Source organism: Corvus hawaiiensis, chromosome 4, assembly GCF_020740725.1.
Source record: "Corvus hawaiiensis isolate bCorHaw1 chromosome 4, bCorHaw1.pri.cur, whole genome shotgun sequence".
Lineage (NCBI taxonomy): Eukaryota > Metazoa > Chordata > Aves > Passeriformes > Corvidae > Corvus > Corvus hawaiiensis.
Window position 1 is genome coordinate 78,370,018 of NC_063216.1, and position 17,796 is coordinate 78,387,813.

Sequence of the window (17,796 nt, forward strand, 5' to 3'; positions counted from 1 at the left end):
CTTTCGAAGAGGATACAGATTTATTTTGCTTTTAAAAAACCAACCCAAATCTCACCCTAAACCAAAGCCACCCCAGAAGCCGTCGGGCTCCTTCCCTTTTCCAGCCTCTGCTAAAAAATAGGTGCTCTGATCTCTACACAAACATTAAAACCCAACTAATCAGCAGCCCCAGCCTGGAGGGGGGAGCCTGGGTTTAATTGATTTTGGCTAACGAGGCCCTTCTGCCCGGACCTTTCCTCCTCTCTCCTCCAGCAGGAAGGGAATTGCTGCCACTCCTGTGACTCCAAGCAGTCATAAATATTCCAAACACACTGATCACACTGGGAAGTTAAAAAAAATCCCCCCGACAGCAACAAACCACCCACGGTTGATGTGCTGGGAGTGAAAAGCACGTGGTTAAAAAAAAAACGGGAATGCCCCAATCCCCCAATATTCCCATGGGAACTGGGGACAACATGCAAGGTCCTGGAGAGGAAGAGCGACCCAGAGTATGCACAGGATGTTACACCTGGGAGTAGCTACGGGCAGTGTTACTCTCCCTCAGGCTCGGCTCTGCTCAATCCCTGGATCCAGCAATCCCTGGATGCAACAACCCCTGGATAAAACAATCCCTACAACGCCCACAGACCTGGAGTCACAGCTCTGGTGTTTCCCCGCCATGTCTGATCCCCGAAGAACCTCACTGGTCACTCCCTATCCCTAAAATCTTTCATCCCAAACTTCTGTTGGCTTCCCCACCTCCCCATCCCAGCTGAAGCTCCGTGTGAAGAGCTTGGAAGATGAAAATCAGGGGTTTTGCCTCTCTCCAGGCCCTCCCTGGAGCCACCACAAACGGCTGGAAGCAACACCTGACCTACACCAAGCCAGCCTCCCCATCCAAAAAATCCCTGGAAATATCCCACAGCACTTGAAATTCAGCTTTTTCAGGCTCAGGAAAAACTGAAACTGGGGAAGAAAATCCTTCAGGACCTCGGGATGGAGCTGCAGGTCCCGGCAGCACCATGCTGGCTCTGCCTGGGATGGAGTTCCCTTTTCCCACACTGGGATTTGGGGTTGTGGCTAAATCAGTGCTCCCAGCACAGCCGGGAGCCTTCCCCTTTTCCCACTCTGCCTCCCAGCAGGGATGAGGCCATGGGAAGTTGGGAAGAGGATTATCCCAGACAGCTGATAAAAATCAGCGGGCAAAACAGAGGGAAGAAGTTTTGGAAAGGTGACCTTGGCTCAGGGAATGCCTGGGTGGGATGTGGTGCCTTTCCCATCACTTTGGGATTTTTTTTTCCATCTTTTTTCCTTTGCCATGAAACCCCCTTTATCCCTCCTCACCAATTTTCTCAGAACAAAGGAGTAAAATCCTTCCTCAGCCACGCTGGATGTGAACTGGGGTGACATCCTGGGTGCCTCAACTGTCCCAGCTGAGCAGGGACAGGAGCAGCAGCACAGCAACAAGGTGCTGCTCCAGGAAAACTGCCGGGAAACTCCAGGAAAACCAACCAGGGGTGACACTGAGGGGCAGGGAGCCATGAGGAAGCTGATCCCAAGGGATGGGAGGAGAACTGGGAAAAGCAGGGTAAACCCAGCCCTCTCAGGAGCCACTGGGCAGACTGGAAGCTCCAGACTGGAAGCTCCAGCTGGGGGTGTGTATGCCACATCCTCGCAGCACAGGGACCAGGGATGCAGGTGAACAGCCAGGCCTGGAATTCCCACTGGAATGGGGCTCCAGACACTGGGACAATTAAAGGACGGCACCAGACTGGCTCAGGGTGCAGCTGATCCAAGCCAACAGCACCAAGCCGGGCTCCTAACAAAGCTCTGGGTCAGCTTTTCCTTAAAAAGGATTCTTCCAGTGGGGAAAAAACCAAAAAACAAGAGGACAAATTGGAAGCAAAAGGGGTCGCATAAAAAAACGCCAACCAGCGAAAAAGAACCGGATTGTTTCTCCATGATCCACTCCCGAAGTTCCCAGCGGAGGCTCCCCATTCTCCCAGGAGCTTGGCACAGCCAACACCTCCCCTGTTATAAAAACACCCCCTGGGGGGGCTCCCTGCTGCTCTGCTCTGGAAAACAATAAAAAGGTCCCTGCGGAGAATCCCTGGATTCACTCCTCCTTCGGCCTCCTCCTCCTCCTCAGGAAGGGCCCCAGGCTGTTCCACACCTCGGTGTACATCAGGGTGCCCACGAAGACGAAGGCAGTGCCCAGCCAGTGCCAGCCTGTGAAGGGATTCTGGAAGTAGAGGATGGAGAAGATGAGGCTGACGAACTTGCGGAGCGTCACCACCAGGGTGACCGTGAGGGACGTGCACTCCGTGGTCAGGATGAAGACGCCGCGGATGCAGACGTACCTGGGAGCAGGAGGTAAGGGATAGCAGGGATGGAGGTTGGGGATTCCCTCTGGGAATGGGAAGGGTCAGGGAGATGGGCAGCCTGGTGTGGGTGGGTGAAATTCCCTCCTGGGATCAGCATCTCCACAGCTGGGTTGGAACAGGATGCTACTAACTCAGGGAAACCCCAAATCCCGGATTCCCCCACTGGAGCAGCTGGGGCTGAGTTGGCAAAGGGTGGACAAGAGAAGCTCCAGACTCCTCCATTTCCATGGAGCAGAAATCCCAGAATCCCACAATGAACCAGGTTGGGAAAAACCTTTGACGTCATCGAGTCCAACCTCAAAAAACCAGCCAAAAACGTTCCCCTTTCCCTGTATTTTTGGGGTTACACCAACAGCAGCTCCCAAGGGCAGGGAAGACTCCAAGGATTTAGGAACCCAGCCCCATTCCTGCTGTGCCACCCCAGTGGAATAAGGACAAAGGATACTGGGTGATGACGTTCATGAGGAGGTAGAACCACATGATTGGCAGGGTCAGGCCGATCACTGGCACCTGGAACGGCTCTGCAGGGAAAAAGGATGGGATCAGGTCACTGCTGGAGGAGGATGCAAGGAGAGGAATCTCTCTCCTTCCCAGGATTTACCACGATCCAGGACTCCCTGCAGCCTTAGGCAGCCCTTCTGCTTGGAATTCCAGAGGGAAGAATGGAAAATAAGGAAAAATTAGGAAAAAGAGATCAGGAGAAAAGCTCTGGTGTCAGGACTGTCGTGCTGGATGAATCCATGGTGCTCCCATGGCAAATCCTCTGGAGCACCAGCAGAAAAAATCCCAAAAGACCCATATTTACATCCCTCATTGAGGATCTGGTCCTGTTACTCCCAGTTTTGAGCTCCCCACATTCCTTTTCCCAGGGATCACTCTTGGATGTGTGTGTGGGCATCGGTGAGAAACGTGGGCTTTAACCATGAAATGGTTCCTTAAAACTCATCCCATTCCACCCCCTGCCACTTCCCACCATCCCAGGCTGCTCCAAGCCCCAATGTCCAGCCTGGCCTTGGACACTTCCAGGGATCCAGGGGCAGCCACAGCTTCTCTGGGAATTCCAGCCCAGCCCCTCCCCACCCTCCCGGCCAGGAATTCCTTCCTGAAAATTCCTCAAAATTCAAAAGGCTTGGAGCACCCCAAGATGCCAGCATGCACAACTGCAGGAAGGAAACTTCCCAGAGGACTTTCCAGAGGATAAGAAGGTCCAGGAGCACGGAATTCCCTGCACAGCACTCACCAGACTGGTTGAAGAGCACGGCATGGTGGTAAATGTTGGGAGCCAGAAGCAGGAATCCAGGGAGCGGCAACGCGTGCTGGGGGGAGAACCAAACCCATGGTGGGAATCAGGGGATGGGAATCCACCCCAATTCCCTGCTGGAAAGCAGCTGGATGAGAGCAGGCTCCAACCAATTGGGGGGCAGGCTGAGCATCCCTCAGGGCTCTGTGCTGGGCCAGTTCTGTGCAGTGCTTTCCTGAGGATGAGGGTGCTGAGTCTTCCATCAGTAAATCTGCGGACGACACCAAGCTGGGAGCGTGTGTCGACCTGCTGGAAGGTAGGAGGGCTCTGCAGAGAGACCTGGAACGGTGGGATGGATGGGCAGAGTCCAACAGGATGAGGTTTAACAAGGCCAAGTGCCAGGTCCTGCACTTTGGCCACAACAACCCCTGCAGTGCTACAGGCTGGGGACAGAGTGGTTGGACAGTGGCCAGGCAGAGAGGGACCTGGGGGTGCTGGTCAACAGCAGGCTGGACATGAGCCAGCTGTGTGCCCAGGTGGCCCAGAAGGCCAATGGCACCTGGCCTGGATCAGGAATGGTGTGGCCAGCAGGGGCAGGGCAGAGATTCTTCCCCTGTACTGGGCACTGGTGAGGCCACACCTCGAGTGCTGTGTCCAGTTCTGGACCCCCCAGCTCAGGAAGGACGTGGAGACGCTCGAACTCATCCAGAGGAGGGCAACAAGGCTGGTGAGGGGCCTGGAGCACAAGCCCTGTGAGGAACAACTGAGGGAGCTGGGGCTGTTCAGTCTGGAGCAAAAGAGGCTCAAGGGAGACCTCATCACTCTCTACAACTCCCTGAAGGGCCGGGTGGGGCTCGGTCTCTTTCTCCAGGCAGCCACTGACAGAACGAGAGGACACAGCCTTAAGCTGTGCCAAGGGAAATACAGGCTGGATGTTAGGAAATAAATTTTTCACAGAAAGAGTGGTGAACCACTGGAATTGTCTGCCCGGGGAGGTGGTGGAATCACCATCCCTGGAAGTGTTTAAAAAAAGATTGGATGTGGCACTCGGGGCCATGGTTTAGTTGAGGTGATGTTAGGGCATGGGTTGGACTCAGCGGTCTCAGAGGTCTCTTCCAACCTGGTGATTCCATGTGATTCTGTGATTCTGTGAACCTGCCAGCATGGGATCCTTTTTGTGCCAGTTCAGGAGTGGAAAGGTACAGGAAAAGCAGGAGAAGCAGAAGGGACTCACATTGTAGAACAGGGCCTCCTTGGAGTGCTTCCCAAACCGCTGGTACAGCGTCTCCTGGAAAATCCCCATCCTGGCAGACATCAGCAGGGCGAAGGTGAGGGCAGCAATGCCTGGAAGGGAAGCACAGCCCTGCAGCACAGCTCCAGGGAAGCAGCTGCAACTCACCAAATTTGGCTTTTGGGGGAAAAAAAAAACCAACCAAAGCAGCCAGACCAAACTCCAGTGCCAGACTTTAAAGCCTCCTCCATGAAATCTTGTGCTGAAGGAACACCTGGATGAGGGCCAGCCCCTCTCCCTCTCTGCACCAAGGAGGTGTTCTCTTTGCCAAGAGAATTCCAAGGGTCCTGCCAGTATCCCAGAAATGTGGCCCTCACGTACCCAGCAGCCACCAGAGGAAAACCTGGGGTCCGTCCTCTTGATTTAAGCTGGAGTCAGATGCCTGGAGGGAGGAGACACAAGAGTCACCACGAGCCACCAGGTCCCTGCAGCTGCCCCAGACCTCCCTCCCACCTGAGCAGAGCTGGGAGCAGCCACTGACTTCCCACTCTGCTCCAGGGAACGCAGAGATTCCAGCAAAAAAGCGGCAGTGTCGGATCATAGCAGGATTTTTCCTGAAAGGAATGCCTGGGCTTGAGAGAGAGACTGAACTCTTTTAACCCCAAAAATAATCAGTGGCACTTTTAAAGCTCTCAAAGCCAGCCCATTCCCAGGTTCCTGTGTCCCCAACCCATTCCCAGGTTCCTGTGTCCCCACCCCATTCCCGGGTTCCTGTGTCCCCACCCCATTCCCGGGTTCCTGTGTCCCCAGCCCAGGGATGAGTGTGTAGAAAGGAATGCGAGCTCTGGCCAAGCTCCCCCCAGGAGCTTGTGGTCAAGAAATTGAGGAAATCAGGCTGAGGGTACAACCCCAGCAGCCTGACTTGCCTCAGCTCTTTCCCTGTGGATCAGGGAAAATGAGATTATTCACCTTTGCCACCACTGTCAGCTCTATCCCAAAATTCCAGCCCTGCTGGGAATTGATCTGGATTAACACAGAGCCCAGGCTGCAGAGCCCAGCCCTTCCTCAGCCACTCTGAGGACAAAAAGCTCTGAGATGATAGGGAATTTGGAGCTTTGACAGCTCCCTTTCATTCCCAATCTCTCAGAGCTGGATTAGTGCAGCCAATTTTCACCTGGCCACCACTCTGTGCCATTTCTTTGCCATCAGCTGATGGGGCCAGGCCGTGGCTGCTGACCCAGGAAAAGCTCCACGTTCCACATGGATTTGCTTCCCTCCCTCCTGTTCTCCAAGCACAGGCACTTTATTTAAGGGTCAGGCTGGATGACAGCAGGCCTGGAAAAATCCAGCCCGAAAGGCAACAATGGGATGAAAAGCGGGAAGATTTAAGCTGAGTTTTGTTTAGGATTCACCCGCTCCTGCCCGCACCATAAGGCAAGAAAAAGCAGCTTCTTTATTATCTCTGAGGCCAAAAAAAAGAGGTTTATTCCCAGCAAAAAGCAGCATGAACAGGGTAAGAGCCACCTGGAATTAAATGAAATCCCACGTGCGTGTGCACCCAAACCCCAGGAAAACAAAACCAGCAGGAAAAGCTTTTCGGGGAGCAGATGCAGAGGTAGCAGACACCTCGTGTCCCCATGAATAACCAGGCAAAGGGAATTCCTGAGGAAGCTGCTGGGGTGCACAGCCACGACCCTTCCCAGTCCTTACCACTTGCTTTGCAGACATGAAAGTGCAGGTGAAGATGCCCAGGGACACCAGGGCTATGGAGGCGTACTTGGACACGCTGTACCTGCGCAGGGGACAAGGGACACGTCACCGAGCCCGCCTGGCTCCTGGCCATCCCCTGCTTCCCTTCATTCCTGCCCCACTGCACCCCCGCAAATCTGGGATAACCAATTGCACATTCCCACTTCCTAACCCTGGGAATTGCTGGGAGGGCCGGCTGACTCCAGCTCAGCACCTAAAGAAGCTTTTCTCCCAAGAATTTGTCCCAGTACTTCCAGCCTTGGGTCTGCACAGCTCAGTGCCAGCCACAACAGCAGCGTTATCAGTGTCTTATTGACGTGTTATCAGCACTGCTGGAGCCACAATCCCCCAGCAGAAGGGCTGCTAGGGAGGCACTGAGCTCCACGCCAGCCACAGCATCCCCCCAGGAGCACTTCCAGAAAAGCCAGGAACGAACAGCTGCAGCTGTGTAAAATCTCTTCCCAGCCCATGATTCCCTCAAAAAAAAAAAATGAGGGAGAGGTGGAAATGCAGAAGGAGCTACTGCAGCCTCTACTCCACGCTGTGTGTCCCAGTTTCCCATCATTAAAATCAGAGTATTTAACAGGAGAAGTGATGGCACAAAACACCCACCAGGATTAAGGCCTTGGCAGAGCATTCCTCGATGATATGGGAAGAGGTTTGAGGTTTGTGATTTACCTTTTCTTCAAGATGATGATCCCTAGAGCCATGCTTGCTATGAGAGAACCCTGGGAAAAAAAAGAAAGGGAAAAACAAACCAGGAGGTCAGCAGGCCAGAATTCCCCAGATCAGGATGCTCATCCCAAAGGGACGCCACAAACTCAGTGGGATGGATGCCAAAACACCACGAGAAATGCCAGCTTTGAAGCAGGAAAACTGACAGGGAGAAGGAACAGCTTCCTTTGGGTTGGATATTGGGAAAATTCCTTCCCTGAAAGGGTTGGGTGGAAGGTGGAGTGCTGGAGTCCCCATCTCTGGAGGGATTTAAAGCCCTGTGGATGTGGCACTTGGGGACACGGGGCAGTGGTGCCCTGGGCAGTGCTGGGAATGGTTGGACTCCATAAGTTTAAAGTTCTTTTCCAGCCTCAATGATTCCATGATTCTGAGTCCCTTCACGCAGGGAAAGATGGTGAGCTGGGTGGTGGGAATGAGGATACTGGGTTGGATCTCCTAGCCAGGAAACCTCCCCATTTTTTGTCTGCCCACTGGTGACACTCAGTGACCAGAACGTGGCCAAATCCCACTGGTTTAACTGGGAATGGGAGCTCAGCTCCAGGGATTGACTGCAGGGCCAGAGCCACCCCTGAGAGTTCATGTGGGACAGGGCTCCTCCAGTGTGGGCTGGTTTTATCCTTTTTCACCTCTCCTGACTCCAGATATTCCACCCCCAGGATGTGCTGTGGGAAAACAGCCCCAGCCAGGAGATTTTGTTATTCCCAACAGCTGGGGCTCCATTTCCTTGGGTTTTAACTACCTACACTTCAGTGAAGATGCAGTTTAATGTTTTTTTTCCAAAGCAAAGACCTGTCCAGGTGGAATCAGGCCAAATCCCAAATCGAAGCTCTCTGACTTGGGATGTTCCAGACTAAAACATGAACCACTCAGTGGCAGGGGAAAGCTGGATCCCTTTGGCCAGCAAGAGTCTGGGATTGGTTTTGTCACTGTCACTTCCCCCTCACCTTTGGAATTCCAAAGCCTGTCTGAGCCTGTTCCCTGTCTGTTCATTTAACTGGAATTTAATGATCAACACCATGAAGTGAGACCTGGAGCTGAGCTTTGGAGCGAGGCTGCTCTGCCACAAGCTGGAATTCAGGACTTCCATAGGGGTTTGGTGCTCTCAGGAGGCAGGACACATGGAGCAGGGATAATTCCAGCAGAAATGATGGAAAAGGAGGAGGAGGAGGACGGGGCTCACCGAGCGGAAGATCATGTGCAGCGGCATCGCAATGTTCAGGTTCAGGGCGTAGTTATTGACCACACTGACGGTGAAGAACATGGCCACCATGATGAAATAGTTCCTGAAACATGGAAAAATATCTGGGAGCTGTGCAGGAACCTCCCTGAGATGCTGGGAGACCCCTTAGGAATGCTCATGGCATGCATGGAAAGGTCTGGAGCACAGCAGAGCTCCCGGCTCTGTCACCAGGATCATCCCCAGTGGAGAAACGCAAAAGGAATTTGGGTGATTTCCCAGGAAAACTCTCCCTTCCCACTCCCACCATCCCAAATCCCAGAGATAAAAAGCTCTTTAAGCACGGAAAACTCTTCCCTGTGCAAAACTCTGCCCTGTTCCTTGCCAGGGAAGGATCTGATGGCAGTTTCCCATTAAAAATTCCCGATAAACGAGTGCGTATTTTATCGGACCTCACAGCTTCCCAATGTGGCTCTGCAGATGCTGCAGGATGGATGGGATTTAGCCAGGAAAAGTGGAAAAGCAATTTTACGGAATGCTTTTTGGAGGTTAGAGAGAGCCAGGCAATTCCTGCTTGGAAAAACCTTGGGATTGTACCTGATGGGGATGGCCGGGCGCTTCCTCCCGAAGTTGGCCTCGAAGATAAAACCTTCCACTGCAATAAACAGGAACTGGGAGAATGTCACGATGTTCCCACATCCTGGGAATTGCCTGCAGGCATGGAAAGACAAGGATCAGAGCCATTCCGTGGAGAACAAACATCGGGATCCAATAAAAGGAGGCAACAGCTCTGTATTTCCAGAGGAGAATCACCCTGGAGAAGATTTACTCAGCGTTTATTCACCTGAACTTGTACAAACACCTGCAAGGCGTTTCCTCAAACATTTCCAAGGAGAAACTGGTCAGTCAGGTCAGGAAGTGAAAGAGAAAACTGCTGGATCTCCCTCTTTCCCATGGGAAGTGGCTTTAGGAGGACTCTGTCCCTTCCTAAAAGCTGCTGTGTTCGTTGGAGGTGATCAATGGTTGAGTCCATCCAGGAGGAAAAGGCAGCTGGAAATCCCAATATTCCTCATTCCCACTGCAGGAGGGAAGTGCCAAGGTCAGGTCCGTGCTGGCAGAGTGCCCCTGGTTCAGATTTGCTCCATTTCCTCTAAAAAAGCTTCAGCTCCCCTGTGTTTTTTGGATGCCAAAAAACCCCCTTTGGTTGTGGGTTCAAGAAGGGACTAAAAGTCCTCACAGGAACCCCAAAAAGTCCTGGCAGGAAATCCCACGTGACATCCGTGGATCCTGTTAATGTGACACCAACTCCACAAGGTTTCAAAAAAGCCACAAAATTTTGTCTGAGCTCAAGAGAGACCCTCTAAGTCCCTTTTTGTCCCCTCAGAGGGACCCAGGAATGCAGAATTGCCACCAGCTCCCAGCAACCCAAGCTTGGTGTTTATCCCGTGGGAACGGGAATTTCCACACCAAACAAACCCTCCCTGCAGCCTGATCCTCCCTAAGGAGCTTCCAGGGAGCAGGGAAGGATTTCCCGGGAAGCAGAAGCTCAGAGGAGGCCGTGACAGGGCAGATCACGGGAAAGCTCGTGGGAAACAGAGGGATTTGAGGGAATCCTTCCCAGAAACCGAAGCCAAGGACTCCTGGGAGAATCCTGCTCCCCACCCTGCTGCACGAGGACACGGCTTCCTCATGGAACGCGCTGTCCCTGACAGTTCAGGATGCAGTTTTGCAGGATTCAAGCTGGGAGATGCCCTGGAAAACGAGGAATATCCAAGCTGTCTCCTCCAAATTCTCCTCTGTCCCCCCACAGAGCTCTCAGAAGCAGCAGCAACCTGGTGAGTGCAGGGCTGGCCCATCTGGCACCAAACAGCACCTGGAAAAATCCCCTTCTCCTGCTTTTTCCAGGGATAGGCACCACCCTGAGCCACTCCCCTCTGTGCCAATTCCCACATTCATCTCAGCATAATTATCCATAAAACTTCAATCCTCAGGTTAAAAGGTCCAAAAGTTCCTTGCAGGGGATGGGTGGGGGGAAGAGAAGAGACCCTGAAGCAGAGCAAGAAGCTCCAAGATTGCAAACCTTATCTCCAACCTTATCTCCAAGGGAGCTGTAAACCTGGGATAATCCAAGGCTGGTTCCATGCACTGGACTTTGCCTCCTCCCAGTTCCCAGATCCCTGGACATGACCCCACGGTATCAGCAATGTTGGCACTCAGAGTTATGCGCTGGCTGATAAGAGAGAGATAAGAAAGGGCTTTATCTGCTCCTTCTTTGGCTCACAGTCCTCACCCAGATCCACCTAAAAAAAGAGATAAATCCAGATCTATCAACCCAAGATCTGCTTCAGCTGTAGACAACTGATAAGAGTCCTCCCAACATGAAATTTCCCTGCTCTCTCTCCTACAATCCCACTTCACCACGTGGAAAAGGAGAAAATCTGATTTTTGGGCCCTAATTTATCTCCCTTCCACAACAATTCAAGCCCAAGATTTCTTGTTCTGCCTCCACAGGCCAGCAGAAATATTCCTCTCCTCTTCTCTGCGTTTAAAGTCTTTTGTCTGCCCTCAGGGATCTCCAGACTGAACATTTCTCATTCCTTTACTTTCCTTAAAAATCCTGAGCCAATTTCTTCCCAGTCACCTTTACTACTCCTCACTGCCTTTTCCCGTGATCCTGCTCCAGGATTTTGCTCGTTATGGGAACATTCATCTGCAGGAGGAACTCTTCCTTCCAGACACACCAAGACCCAAAGAAATAATTGGTGTTGTCCCAATTTTGGGACTAAAGGTGAGCAGGGCTGGTAAAAGGCATAGGAATTGAGCTGTTAGGAACAGAGGAATTCCTAAAGTGGATGAGAGGTACTGCTTAAGAGAAGGTTTTGTGTGAAAAGCAGCTTTTCCTTGACGTCTGCAACTGGATTTTTGGAATTTGCTGCTCCAGGGTTTAGTCACCTTTGAATAATTCAGTTTTTGAACAGGGCCAAAAGTTTTGGTTTAAGGTTTGCTTGGAGGAGACACAAGTGGCAAGAAGCCAAATGCAAAGGGTTTTTTGGCTTCCAAAGGGTTCATCCCTCCTCTGTCACTGATGCTGCAACACGAGCCAGGCAGGAGAGGCAGAGGTTGGAGCAATCCCTGCAAGGAAAGACAACTCCCCACGCCAGGTCTCTTCTTCCAGGAATTGCTTCTTGATTTATCCAGCAATTATGCAACCTTGTGTTAAGGCACCTGAATCCCGTGTTGGAGCAAATATCCCAACTGCTGGATTTTGCAGTTCCTTTTTCCCTTCATAATGTGGGATATCGACGAGCAGGGAGGGAGTAAGGGCTGGTTTTGAACGCCGGGCACGGCTGAAGCGCACTGAGGGCTCAGGGGATGCAGCTCCACGCTGACTCACTGGGATTTTAGACACAGAACCAGTTCAGGCATCACTTTTTTTCCAGTCAGGCCCTTTGGCCTTGCCAGCTTTCTGAGCAGTCCTTTCCCAAGCCCTTCCAGCCTGCCTCCATCAGGATGAGGAAGGCGAGATCCCCAAAAACATCAGCCTCCGATCTAGGAATTCAACTCTGCTCCAGCGCCAAGGGGACTCGGTGACTTTGCAGCGAGTGACGATTCCCAAGATCGCATTTCCAGATGGAAAACATTCCCTGCTGTCCCCAGGGACAGCTCCTGCACGTCTTCTCCTTGGGATTTCAGCGGTGCCCGCTCCGGGAGCTGGGATCGGGCTGGGATGCGCTGGGGACACGCCGGTGCCACGGTCCCTGTGCCGGTGGAGAGGGGACATCCCCCGTGCCCGGGCAGGTCACCGACACGGCCCACACCGAGGGACAACCCCAAAACACCCCAAAACCCCCATCCAGCGGGGACACGAGGCGATGATCCAGCTCTGGGCTCATCCTGGCACTTCAATGAAGAGCCCCAAGGCCTGGAGGGTAAAACCCTCCCTCAGTGCCAGCCCCGGGTACCCCCACTCCCCAAATCCCCCCAAAACCCACTCTGCCATCGCTGCTGCCGCCTCCCCTCACAAACCCTGAGGTCGGTGGGAGAGCCCTGACCCTGATCCCATTGGAATGGGCTCCCTGACCCTTTATCCCCCCCCCCCCCCCCCAAATCCTCTCCGCGGCCCCGCACCTGGCCAGCAGCTCCAGGAACACGACGTTGCTGCAGCAGCCGCCGAACACCAGCCCCACCGCCACGGCCGGGTGCATGGTGTCGCTCCGGGCAGCGAGGCGGCGTCCCGGGCCGCCCCCGCATCCCGATCCCGGGATTCTGCCCCGCTCCCGGCCCCGGCCCCGCCGCCCCCGCTTCCTCCAGCCGCCGGTAGTTCGCTCCCCGCCCGCCGCGCCGCCGCCGCCGCCGCCGGGACTACAACGCCCGGGAGGCTCCGTGCCGCCTCAGCGCGGCTCCCTATGGGCGCCCCGCCGCGGGGCACGATGGGAGCTGTAGTTCTGTAGGAGAGCGGTAATGGCGGCGCTGAGGTGGCGTCAGGAGAAGGCGCGGCTCAAGCGTTGCTTGTGGTGAGGAGCAGCCCGTAATTGACTTTTTGGGGTTATTGAGTGACCCCAAAACGCCAGATAGAAGCAGTTCCTAAGGATTCAGTGCCAAGTAATTCCTTCGCTGTTCAAAATAATGAGTATTATTGAAACACTGGGAGAGCTAGGTGTGCTCACCTGGAGAAGGCTCCAGGGAGAGCTGCGAGCCCCTTGCAGGGCCTGAAGGGGCTCCAGGAGAGCTGCAGAGGGACTGGGGCCAAGGCATGGAGGGCCAGGAGCCAGGGAATGGCTTCCCAGTGCCAGAGGGCAGGGCTGGATGGGAGATTGGGAATTGGGAATTGCTGGCTGGGAGGGTGGGCAGGGGCTGGAATGGAATTCCCAGAGCAGCTGGGGCTGCCCCTGGATCCCTGGAATGTCCAAATCAAGGCTGGACATTGGGGCTTGGAGCAGCCTGGGACAGTGGGAGGTGTCCCTGCCCATGGCAGGGGTGGAATTGGATGGGCTTTAAGATCCATTCCCACCCAAAACATTCCATGATTCCATCAGGAATGTCCTGTTCTAAGGTTTTGTGGAATCCCCACAGAATCATCTGTCAAACCCTCTGTGAGCAATAGGAACCACATCAACTGAAAAGTAAGAATTCCATCCTGCAGGTATTTCGTTTTCAACCCATTTTTGATCTGAATCAGGCCCTAATCTCTTTTAAATCTTTGAATACCACAGGTGTAAAATCCCATGAAAAAATTCAAAACAAGCTACAATCAGTCCAAGAATGAAGCGCTGCTTTTTTATGACTTCCAGCACCTCCAAGAATGTGAACAAAGCCTTGGCAGCTCCTCTGCTGCTAAAAGTTGTTAAAGACAGGGTGAAACTGCCAGGTTTACCCTTTTTTTTTGGGCTCTCTGACTCCAAACTGGAGATCCCAAGGTTTCCAATCCTTACCTGAGGGCTGCAAATGGAGATTGCTTGGAGTTTTTGTCCTCAGGACCTCAAAACCTGGAAACTGAAGCAACGAGAGCCAGCAATGTTTGAATATCTCATGGGTTTTGCCTGCAGATAAAAACCCAGCAGTCTCTTGATAAAATCATCACCAAATCAGGGGGTTTGGGGCCTCCTGTGTGACGTTTCCAGGTATTTTGGCGTGGATGTTCTGCCAGAAAATAAATCTTTGGGGCTCCTGTGAGACCCTGGAAACCCAAAGTTGTTGCTGAGCTGAAGTTTGCTGTGCCCTCACCTCACAAAATATTTCGGTGTTTTCTGACCTCTCTCTAGGTAGAAACCCTCCGGGTGATTTCCTTGGTCTTCCAGCAAGCCCTTTTAAATGGTTTCTATTTAATTAAGAAGCACCATGGCTCATTAGCAGCAAACAAAGCCGACTGCTGGGATCTCCTACCACCTTTTTAACATTTCCAGGCTTTCCTGCTTCCACCTCCCCAGCTCTGCACAGGTCAGGATGATGGATTGTTTTTCTGTTCCATTCCCTAATGGGCTTTTTTTGCTACTTTTGGCCTTCTAATTTTGCTTTCTTGGAGCTTCAAAAGGAGGGGGTTTGGGGGGAATTGAGGTGGTTTTGCTGCCACAATCATGCAGCACCTTGGATCTAAACTGCAATAAAGGCACACAACAAATTGGGTTTTTTTGAGGGGCTGCAGGGTGAAAATAACCCCAAAATGCCAGCTCAGGAAGATTTTGGAGCTGTTTTGGCCATTTCCTCCCATCCTGTCCTTTATTCCTTGGGAAAAGAGCCTGACTCCCACCTGGTTCCATCCTCCTGTCAGGGAGGTGTGGAGAGAGATTTAATCATAAAATTCACTCCCCATTGAAATAAAAATCAAATTTGTTCACGATTCAGTGCCCATCGATTTTGTGACATGCAAATAAATGATGAAATAATGTCAGAAAGTCGAAGAAAAAATAATTAGCATTTTTAAAAAAAGAAAATAATTAATTTATATAGTTTTTGAAAGTATTCATAAGTAATTTAAGAATCAGTTCACCTTCTCTGGTACAAATCTGTGGCACTCCAAGGTTGGGATAAGCCCTGGCAGCAGTTTGGAGTTCCTGACTTCTGGAATTAAGGAAAAAACCAGAATTTTGGCCTCTTAGGATGTTGGGTGAGGGATCAGAAATCCTTCAGCTGTGCCCAAGAACCACGTTTTGAGTGGATCAGTGAGAAAATGGGAGCAGGGAATTGAGAATCCCAGATTTTTTTAGTAGTTTGCTGCTTTTCCCAGCCTTGATTCCACAGAGAAATGTGGTTTTTTGGTCTTTCCTTTGGGTACAAACCCAGTGATGAGGGAAACCAGGCAGAGCCGGTTTGTCCTGCATGGAAAATTCTCATTTTAGCTCCAGGAAATCATTTTTTTAAGCCTCTTAAATGGGGCAAAATGTGACAAAACACCAGGAAATTGGACTTTGTGACACAGAGAGGTTGTGGCTATTCTGTGGCTGGAGGTGTTTAAGGTTGGATGGGGCACCTGGAATGACCTGGACTTTCTGTTTCATCTCTCTGTGGTTTTTGGAGCTGGGAGAAGATGACTCCCGATGATTTCTGGGTTTGGAGCACCTTGAAGATTCCCAGTGTGGGAGGCTGATCCCAGGTTTTAGTGGGATTTAATAACTCAATAAACAGCTTGCAGAAAAAGACATTTAAACATCTCTAAATGGTTTTCCCTCAAAACCCAGCAAGGTGAGATCCCTCACCTGGCTCCTCTCCTTCCCACTCCTGTGCCTGAGCCCCATCCTGCTGCTTTTCCCGGAGAAAGATGAAGAATTCCTGTGGGATTTGGCTGTGCAGACAAGGCTGGACTTGTCCTCTCTTCCAGGCAAGTGTTCCCTGTTCCTGAATTCCCTGCAGGATAAAAGAGAGGTTTGGAACAAGTTGGGAAATGATGCTCGGGGGGTGAATTTGGGGATTTATTTCCTGGTTTTCATCCCCAGCTGTTGCTCTGGGCAAAGGAGGGAAGAGCATCCTGGATTTTAGTGGGATAACAGCCCAGCTGTGGGATTTGGGAGTGCCAAGTTCGATTTTTTTGTAGGGATTTTTCCCCTCACCTCGTCAGCACCCTGTCATTAATTTCATTTTTTTGGTGGATTGAAGTGGGGAGACTCTCACACAAAATTCCCAGAGCAGCTGTGGCTGCCCCTGGATCCCTGGAAATGTCCAAGGTCAGGCTGGATGGGGCTTGGAGCAGCCTGGGATAGTGGGAAGTGTCCAGAGGGTGGAACTGGATGAGCTTTAAGGTCCCTTCCCACCCAAACCGTGCCAGGATTCCACGACAGCCAAGCTGAGGACACAAACAGAGACTCAGCCACATCAGGAGGGGAAAACACAGGGAACAGATCCTGGGATTTGGATTTCTCCCCGTTACTTGTATTTCCATGGCAGGGCTGAGTATTTATGGGAAGAATTAAATCCTTTTTGGTGCCTGGATCCCAAACTGATCCAACCCAGAGCGCTGGTGGGAGAGACAACTCCTGCCTTAAATCCCTCAGCCCCAAAACTTCCCGTCTCAGCTCCTTCACCTTTTTTTTTTTTGGGAATGTGCACAACAGAAGTTCCAGAAGTGCAACTCCACTTCCATTGGAAACACCCCAAGGCCTGGAATTTTGCAGCTGGAGTCTTTCCCTCCTCTCTTGGGAAGCTTTTTGTGGTTGTTGGCGTTAAATTCCCTTTTTTTTTTTGGGTTCTATCGCGTCACTTAAAAATAAAAATAACCCCCAGAGGTTATTTTTAGGTGCTTTTGAAGGGCTGAGTCTCTCTCCTCTCCTTAAATTCTCACATTTCTGGGATTATTTATTCCATCAGAACCTTCCAGCTCCCCCAGATCTTCTCCTGCTCCCTCCTCAGCAGAGATTTTCCCAGGAATTCCAGTTATTTGCAAACACACCTCGAATTTTTGCAGCTTTCCTCAGCTCAGCATTCCAGAAACTCTGGAATCTCTGGATGGAGAGGAAACATTCCTGCTGTCCCAAACATTCCATTTTCCAGGAGATCCAGGAGGGGTTTTTTACCACTCCTGGGTGGTTTTTTACCACTCCTGGGTGGTTTTTTACCAGGGGTTTTTACCACTCCTGGGTGGTTTTTTACCACTCCTGGGTGGTTTTTTACCAGGGGTTTTTACCACTCCTGGGTGGTTTTTTACCACTCCTGGGTGGTTTTTTACCAGGGTTTTTACCACTCCTGGGTGTTTCCCAGAGTTTTTCCCTTGGTCCAAAGCTCCAGGACTCTGTGACTCCTTTCTCCTCATCAATTCTTAAATTCCCCCCATTTTTTATTCCTTTTATTTCCTCTGCCATGGGGGGTTTTTTTGGGGCATAAATTCCAAATTTCTCTGGATCAAGCAGTGTTGCTGCTCCAACTGCCTGTGCGAGTTGGAACTTGTTAAAAATAAGAACAACTCCGGGCATATTTTGGGGGGAAAATTTGAAAGAACTTCATTTTTTAATTACTTTTAAGCCCTTTCCCCCTTCCTCCCCCTCATTCCAAGGTTGTTAAACTCGACATCCCTGCAAACGAGCTGGAAGAACTCCAACCTGAGGTGCTTTTCCCTCTGGAAATCCTCCCTGCATTGGATTTTTCTCTCCATGCTTTAGGCAAAGCAACTTTCCAGAGGTGATTGATGGGCATCTTTTCCATTAAAATTCCTCAGAACGTGCAAAGAGGAGGAAAAGAGATTTTTATATATTTTTTTTTCCTTTTTATATTATTTTTATTATTTTCATATATTTATATATTATTTTCCTTTTCCAGAATCAGAGTCGTCCGTATCCAACCGTATTTGGATTTGGAATTTTTGCCTTCGGTGGGA

The 17,796-nt window shown here is 51.5% G+C and overlaps 1 protein-coding gene and 1 long non-coding RNA gene across 6 annotated transcripts; one reads left to right on the forward strand and one right to left on the reverse strand.

Moving 5' to 3' along the window:
- Position 1: 1 nt before the first annotated feature.
- SLC35B4 (solute carrier family 35 member B4) lies at positions 2-12,798 on the reverse strand. 2 transcript variants are annotated; one of them, XM_048301870.1, is made up of 10 exons: positions 12,624-12,798; positions 9,093-9,206; positions 8,499-8,601; positions 7,262-7,311; positions 6,545-6,626; positions 5,216-5,276; positions 4,838-4,947; positions 3,604-3,679; positions 2,809-2,884; positions 2-2,339 (listed from the first exon to the last, which is right to left on the reverse strand). In XM_048301870.1, the coding sequence occupies exons 1-10, from the start codon at positions 12,698-12,700 to the stop codon at positions 2,096-2,098; spliced, it is 993 nt and encodes a 330-aa protein (XP_048157827.1). In that variant the 5' UTR covers positions 12,701-12,798; the 3' UTR covers positions 2-2,095. The 2 variants fall into 2 exon arrangements, with proteins under 2 accessions (XP_048157827.1, XP_048157828.1); XM_048301871.1 differs by lacking the exon at positions 12,624-12,798 and adding an exon at positions 9,340-10,149.
- A 139-nt stretch (positions 12,799-12,937) lies between these two features.
- Positions 12,938-15,804, forward strand: LOC125325024. 4 transcript variants are annotated; one of them, XR_007203176.1, is made up of 4 exons: positions 12,938-13,009; positions 13,532-13,618; positions 13,709-14,432; positions 15,671-15,804. It is a non-coding gene; the product is annotated as an uncharacterized LOC125325024 (long non-coding RNA). The 4 variants fall into 4 exon arrangements; XR_007203174.1 differs by having other exon boundaries at positions 12,966-13,097; XR_007203175.1 differs by lacking the exon at positions 13,532-13,618 and having other exon boundaries at positions 12,952-13,009.
- The last annotated feature ends 1,992 nt before the right edge of the window (positions 15,805-17,796 follow it).

Coding starts and splice junctions, on each gene's coding strand:
- SLC35B4 (XM_048301870.1), bottom strand. CDS start 12,700: ATGCACCCGGCCGTGGCGGTGGGGCTGGTGTTCGGCGGCTGCTGCAGC. Junction 3,680..4,837: donor AGGAGGCCCTGTTCTACAAT/GTGAGTCCCTTC, acceptor TTCTCCCCCCAG/CACGCGTTGCCGCTCCCTGG. Junction 2,885..3,603: donor CGTGCTCTTCAACCAGTCTG/GTGAGTGCTGTG, acceptor TTTTCCCTGCAG/AGCCGTTCCAGGTGCCAGTG.